Below are 7,115 nucleotides of genomic sequence, written 5' to 3' on the forward strand. Positions count from 1 at the left end.
AGTCTTTATAGATAAGGCACAGTCATTTGTTTTCCATTTTTGATTAATTTTCCATTTTGTATTAATTTTTCTTGTCAAAATTGAGGGTTTTTCTTCAATAGCTTCCAGGTCATGTGACCTAATGACTCAAAATCACTTTGAAACAATTACAATAGTCTCTATAGATGAGGCACAGACATTTGATTTCCATTTTTAGCCATTTTCCATTTTTTATTAATTTTTTACGTCAAAATTGAGGGTTTTTCTTCAATAGCTTCCAGGTCATGTGACCTAATGACTCAAAATCACTTTGAAATAATTACAATAGTCTCTATAGATAAGGCACAGTCATTTGTTTTCCATTTTTGATTAATTTTCCATTTTTTATTAATTTTTCTTGTCAAAAATGAGGGTTTTTCTTCAATAGCTTCCAGGTCATGTGACCTAATGACTCTAAATCACTTTGAAATAATTATAATAGTCTCTATAGATGAGGCACAGTCATTTATGTTTTATGTTTTTATTTTATAATTCTTAGGAATATTTTCCTTAAAGTTTAAGATTGTTGCTTAATAGCTTTCAGATTACGTCATAAAATGACTTCAAATCTCTTTGAAATCATTCAAGTACACTTTATACATCACACATAGCATCAATGCCAAACAAACATATTACATTTTCATTTTCCACAGATATTTTCAAAAAGTATTTCGAACAATAATGAACACAGTTTCTAGTTTCAAGATTAACTACACAATACACATTTCCAACTGCCTTTTTTTTTCTTTTGAAATTCTGTGCTCTTCATATTCATGCACAGGGCATGGTACCATCGGTCACAGTTGTCACACTGGATCTGTTCACAAATACAAGAAAATATACATGTTTAGCAGTACTGAACTTACTCATCTCCTGTCACACAGTTTGGTGTTTACTTGCTTGTCATTTGTTATATAAAACATTTCATGGCTCCCAAGAGTTATTTCCTGTGTCTACTTCTGAAATTTACATTGACAACTCTTGATTTCTCACCCAGTCTGTCATTCCAGGGCCAGACCCCGGGGCTTAGTATGCAGCGCACATCGCACACCAACAGTGGTCATCGAATACTGTAATCAAGAAGAAATATACAGCATAATATACAGCATATTCAAACAAGATATATATATATATATATATATATGTATATATATATATATATATATCTATATCTATATCTATATATATATATATATGTATAAAACAAAATAGCTAATTATTTCAGAAAATTCATTTAAAATTATTAATACTTGGAGATTACTTAAAATACATTTGTAAAGTAACTTCTCTAAATTATCAAGGTTGCATATCGTTTAGGTATTTTTGTCTGTTTGGATTGGCACTGTTGGTGGTTTATATTTTGTTAAATGGAATTTGCATTTTGTAATGTTTTTATGTTTTTATTGACCTCACGGGCTGCAGGAGCTAATGAGGGCAGACCCTATCTAAGTTGACAGAGTCATTGAAACAGTGAATTAATCGAACTGTCAAGATGTGCTTGTCACAAAGAAATCAAAACTTAGTGTTCCCCAGCGAAAGCAGCGAGATCTGTTTAGTTTTGTTATCTTTATTGTAAGTTCATGTTTTGTATTCCAATGTTTGTATATGTTTTAGTTTTCACATTTATTGAGGTTATTGTGGTGACTTTGATGATGGTGGTTGATCTTAATCAAATAAAATAAAAAACCTTAAATTCACCAGTCGAGACTGGTTCAGTAATGAAAGAGATGGGGAGATTCTAAAATATATATGTGTGTATGTTTATGTATTGTAAGTCGAAATGAAAGACATGCACATATGGTATACCTGATGCATCAAGGATTTGAAGAGCGAGAGTTCTTCTTTCACTTTTCATTGCCTTTTTTGTTGTGTCAAAATCTACATCTGGCATCAGAGGGAAGGCTTCCATCCAAGCTTTTGCCATCTAAAGAAAAAAAGTTTTTAAAGACTTTTTTTATTGCATTATAATGCATCAGACTTAAACATTCATGTGGACATATATAGTGTATCCACACATACTAAAACAGGTATGTTTGTTAGTACAGATACCTGTAGTGAAACATCTAAATGTTTCAACATTTAGAAGATGATGGAAGAAGTGTAATTACAAATACTGTGTGGCATGTTGCACTGACCCCAGTTATGGGCTACTGTTGGGGGAGTCTGTATTCCTCCAAGTGAATACACACTCTTTCCACAATTCCGAAAGCCCATTTTAACTAACCATAGAGACTGTATTTGATGATAGACAACTTTTCTCTATAATAATTACACAGTGTCCACACTTGTATAACAAAAAACATGAACTTGTTAATTTACTTTGACTACAATAACTCCACAGCTGCTTCCGTCTTGTTGAATAGGGTGGCGCATTGTCCCCCCTTTCCATTGGATCCCAACCCAGTCTGTTTTTCCATGGCATGTCCTTCTCATTTTGAAGTATTCTCTGGATAACAAACAAAATGATTTGTGTAAGAGCAATTGTATTCTGTAATTACACTCATAAGACAACTCACGCTTTCCTCTTATCAGTTTCTATTAACAACAACAATGTTAAGTTTATTGAAATTAATATTTACATAAATATTTAAATTAATGTAAATATTTTTTACACAATATATTTGTAAAAAATATTAAGGATAATATATTTCCATAATGTATTCTTAAATCTGAATGTCACATACATTAAGATTTTTAACTCAATCTCTATGTGGTCACTTTGCAAATTTATTAATTTTTAATACATTTTAAAAATTTATTAGAGCTTTATTTACTGTATTCTTTTAGCTGCCTTTTGGGAGTCCACAAGCTCAGATGATACTTGTGCAGGATCTATTAGGAACACAGTTCTGGCTTCTGCATTGATGTACTAAAACAGATCAACAAAGGAAAGGGGCATAACAAAGAAAAATTTCATTAAAACTAATGTGAATATGTCATGCTCTATCCAAACCATAAAATGAAAAAATATTTATTATAGACAAAAAAGTACAAACCAGCAACTTCCAGTGATTGTTGTTCACAAGGACAAATGACAGAACTGCTTCATAGTTGTCAAAGTTTACCTGAAATGGCATTTAAAAATGTTCAAAATTTAAATGTTAACATAAAGAAAAACTTTAAGCACATGTCTCGCAATTAATCTTTTCCCACATGTCAGTATTTACTTTTACTTAAAATTTTTCTTTTCAATGACAAGGTGTTTTAAAAATGATAAAATAATCAATACACTGTTTTACAAGAATTAAGGTGTTAAATATTGCCCTGTACAGGCTGCTGTGGGATGGTGTAAAGCTTGCAGTGATGTTGATGTTAGTTAGTAGGACACATACAAGATATCAAATGAAATTACTTAGCCAAGATTAATGTGGGTGCAACTAGATCAAGATTCTTACTTCTACTTTATTAAATGATTGACATTTACATTACTCTGAAATCCTATATGTAGTGTCTAGTACAGAATTTTTTTTAAAATGTGGAATTAATTATGTAATGTTTTCTAAAGAAGTTGTCCAGCCTTACTGCCATGTTCAGCTCTTCATTTGCATGGATAACCATATATATGACACTTATATTTGGAACTTGCATGGCAGTGAACAATTACATTAATTTTGTCAAGTGTTTCAATGTTTAAAACAGCCAAGTAGTCAGTAAAACATGGCAATTCTTTCAGAAGACTCTTTTAAAACCAACCCAGCTTTTAATTCAAACCTTTTCAAAAAACTAAATCTTGTTCTTCTTTTTATCAACAAGCACACATATTTGCCAAAAACACATTACATATGATTTCATGTTAGAAGTAATTTTGTTGTCAATTTTGTAGCTCTGTGTAAATGATGTGTAACTGTGAAAGTTCTGTTCATTCATCTTATAATGACATAATATAGCAACAAAGAAATCCATTACCTTTGGTAAACTTTGTCTAGGAAGCTCAGTTCTGTCCCCGAACAAAATCACACCAGCTGAGTAGTGATTCAGGATGTAGAAGGTGTCCATGACTCCCAATGCATGGGCAGCCACATGCAGAAGGCTTTCAATGATCTGCACAAGGAATATCAGCATTTCCACATATTAAACATGCATCCAAAAGTCTTCTCATACAAATCTCAAAATTGGTTTGTATTAATATTGAAAATGAAGATGTTTTATAAATGACTGAAACAAACACATACCTCCCCTGTCAACCACTGATATGGTCGAAGAGTGCACAAGTCAGAATGATGAATCACAATGCTCCGACCTTTAATCTGTGACGGAACAACTGCTACTACAACTTCTGTGTCACTCTTTTTCCAAAGCAAGGTTAACTGCAAATCAGATATACAAAGAAAAAAAAATCAAAACATTTGAAAATAATACAATAAAAATGTATATTTTACAAAATTTAAATAATACTTTATGCTAACAGCCAGCCATAATAAAGACAAAATCTATACCAGACTGCAATACATAGATGTCAATTATGTTATCCCATGTTAACCACATTATGAAATTGTGAAATGCAGGCTATTATTACTTGTTTACTTCTAATGAAATTTCAGAAATGAATATTACCAAAAAATTTTATCAGATAATTTCATTGTTTTTAACAAACTAATTCTTTATGTGGAACTGCAACAGAGCCTCAAAGGTAGGTGAAACCTTACCTGTGATTCTTTATTATTATCATCATCATCAGCTTTGGTGATTTGTTTGTTTGTGCCTTTGGAAGTTCTGGGATTGGGTAATGTCTTTGGGGGATTGAAATACTTGGATTTGGTCTTTGTCTGACCAGCAGAACTTTCCCTCTTGTTCCATTTTTCTTTGGGATCATCCGCCGGTTTAGTCAAAACTCTGACAGTTTTGTCCAGAAGTTTGTCTGGCAGACCATGCTGCATAACATGTTCAACATACCGACCTTGTAAAGATGTATACAATTTTGTGATGAAGTCTGCTGGTCTGAGGTACTTTTTTTTGGCCAAGATGTTCTTTTTTACCAAGCCAAACCACAGCTCCACATGGCAGTTTGTTTCTCTTGATTTGCTTGTTTTATTTGTTGCAGCAGATGTGGGTGTTTTGTACCGTGTTAAGTCGCCAAGTAACATTCCGCTCCACAGTGGGATGATTCCCATGTAGTTCTTCACAAGCACATCAACTATACCAGGACAGCAGTAATGATTTTCTGTGATCTCTGATTCCTCGGACAGAATGTCAACCTGAGCTTGGTCCCGTAAAACTTGGAAAGTCTTTGTAAATGGTGAGTTAGCAATAATGCTGTTGCTTTTGTCACTTTTGCTGTGTTGTGCTTCTGCTGTATGCTGGCCATCTTCATCTTTCTCTGACTTGTTGTTGGAGATACAGCTGTTGAGGTATGCTTGACTTGTTTGTACTAAGGGGTTGCAATGTTTTGCATCAAATAGTACACACATGTTGTAAAACACCTCCATGGCAAGTTGGAGGTTATTGCAGTTTAAAAGGGATGCAAAACAATAGCTTGCATACTCTTTTAAGCCTCGATCACGGGTCTTTTTCCCAAAAGCTTGTGTAACAGCCTTCATAATATGGGCAGAGCACAAGTGCAATACTGTGAAGTTTTTCATTACAACTTTATGTTCATGCACAATCTCAAACGCTCTATGTAGGTACTGTGAAATATCCTCCTTGTTAAAGGCTAGTAGCACACTATTAATGAGAGCCCAGCTGTAGTCAGTTTCTATCTGTGCTATTTTGATTTTGGTAGTGTGGGTCAGTTTTCTGTTGAATTCCATCAACCAGTGTGAAATGGAAGGAACAGTATGGCTGTTGGTCAGTAGCTCAGTTATGGGCAAAGGAGGTTTGTCCTTGCCCATCCCTGGCAAAACCATAGCATAATACAGAATTTTTTTTTCCTGACCAGGTATTTTTTGTACAACACTCCCTGTGGCATCAAGGTGGGGGGTAACAGGTGATGAATTTCTTAGATGGTGGGCCAATATCTGTAATCCAGTGTCTGTTTGTAAATGCACTGCAAAAGGGTCAATGTGAAGTTGTTGGAAATATCCCTTGGAGTTTGAATTAATGCTTGTTTCTTTAATCAGTTTTTGTGTTAACACGAGCTCAAGTATTATGTCATCATGGAGTCTTGTACTCTTCTTTAATTCTGATGAAATTTTTCTTAAAACATCTTTACTGAGGCTTTTCGTAATGTTCCCCGCTGTGATTTCTTGGATTGGTGTCTGCCTCAACTTTGAATAGTAGTATTTACTGACACCATCTGCTACAGCTTTGGCTATCTTACCTCTTTTTAAGTATTTTGCTGGTCTGAATCTCCATTCTTTTTTACGGTGTGTCACCGAACCAAGCCGTTTCACAATAAAAGAGATTTCGCTGTCAAATGGTTTAGGGATGTTCTTCTTACTAAAAGTAAATTTTAGTCAATTTTGACGTAAAAAATTAATAAAAAATGGAAAATTAATCAAAAATGGAAAACAAATGACTGTGCCTCATCTATAGAGACTATTATAATTATTTCAAAGTGATTTTGCGTCATTAGGTCACATGACCTGGAAGCTATTGAAGAAAAACCCTCATTTTTGACAAAAAAAATTAATAAAAAATGGAAAATGGCTAAAAATGGAAATCAAATGTCTGTGCCTCATCTATAGAGACTATTGTAATTATTTCAAAGTGATTTTGAGCCATTAGGTCACATGACCTGGAAGCTATTGAATAAAAACCCTCAATTTTGACAAAACAAATTAATAAAAAATGGAAAATTAATCAAAAATGGAAATCAAATGTCTGTGCCTCATCTATAGAGACTATTGTAATTATTTCAAAGTGATTTTGAGTCATTAGGTCACATGACCTGGAAGCTATTGAAGAAAAACCCTCATTTTTGACAAAAAAAATTAATAAAAAATGGAAAATGGCTAAAAATGGAAATCAAATGTCTGTGCCTCATCTATAGAGACTATTGTAATTGTTTCAAAGTGATTTAGAGTCATTAGGTCACATGACCTGGAAGCTATTGAAGAAAACATTATATTATTTAATATTAAAATTATTGAAAATATTGTATATGACTTTAAAACTTTATAGGTGCTATTTTGGCTCATGTAAAAGCATGAATTAGCAAT

At 33.1% G+C, this 7,115-nt stretch overlaps 1 protein-coding gene across 3 annotated transcripts; it reads right to left on the reverse strand.

Annotated features, from left to right (window-relative positions):
- Positions 1 to 466: 466 nt before the first annotated feature.
- On the reverse strand, positions 467 to 6,159 carry LOC114160451 (uncharacterized). 3 transcript variants are annotated; one of them, XM_028043049.1, is made up of 9 exons: positions 4,665 to 6,159; positions 4,191 to 4,325; positions 3,925 to 4,059; positions 3,015 to 3,083; positions 2,793 to 2,887; positions 2,338 to 2,464; positions 1,825 to 1,942; positions 1,012 to 1,088; positions 467 to 835 (listed from the first exon to the last, which is right to left on the reverse strand). In XM_028043049.1, the coding sequence occupies exons 1-8, from the start codon at positions 5,859 to 5,861 to the stop codon at positions 1,045 to 1,047; spliced, it is 1,920 nt and encodes a 639-aa protein (XP_027898850.1). In that variant the 5' UTR covers positions 5,862 to 6,159; the 3' UTR covers positions 467 to 835; positions 1,012 to 1,044. The 3 variants fall into 3 exon arrangements, 2 of the variants coding, with proteins under 2 accessions (XP_027898850.1, XP_027898849.1); XM_028043048.1 differs by having other exon boundaries at positions 467 to 1,088; XR_003598767.1 differs by lacking the exon at positions 2,793 to 2,887 and having other exon boundaries at positions 467 to 1,088.
- Positions 6,160 to 7,115: the final 956 nt, after the last annotated feature.

This window comes from Xiphophorus couchianus, chromosome 16, assembly GCF_001444195.1.
Source record: "Xiphophorus couchianus chromosome 16, X_couchianus-1.0, whole genome shotgun sequence".
In the NCBI taxonomy this organism is placed as follows: Eukaryota; Metazoa; Chordata; class Actinopteri; order Cyprinodontiformes; family Poeciliidae; genus Xiphophorus; species Xiphophorus couchianus.

Bases quoted from the DNA above. Each gene is read 5' to 3' on its own strand.
- LOC114160451 (XM_028043049.1), bottom strand. From the start codon at position 5,861: ATGGTTTTGCCAGGGATGGGCAAGGACAAACCTCCTTTGCCCATAACT. The intron at 2,888-3,014 runs GTTTGTACTTTT...GATCTGTTTTAG, and splicing joins ACAATCACTGGAAGTTGCTG to TACATCAATGCAGAAGCCAG. The intron at 2,465-2,792 runs GTAAATAAAGCT...TTTGTTATCCAG, and splicing joins AAGGCAGCTAAAAGAATACA to AGAATACTTCAAAATGAGAA.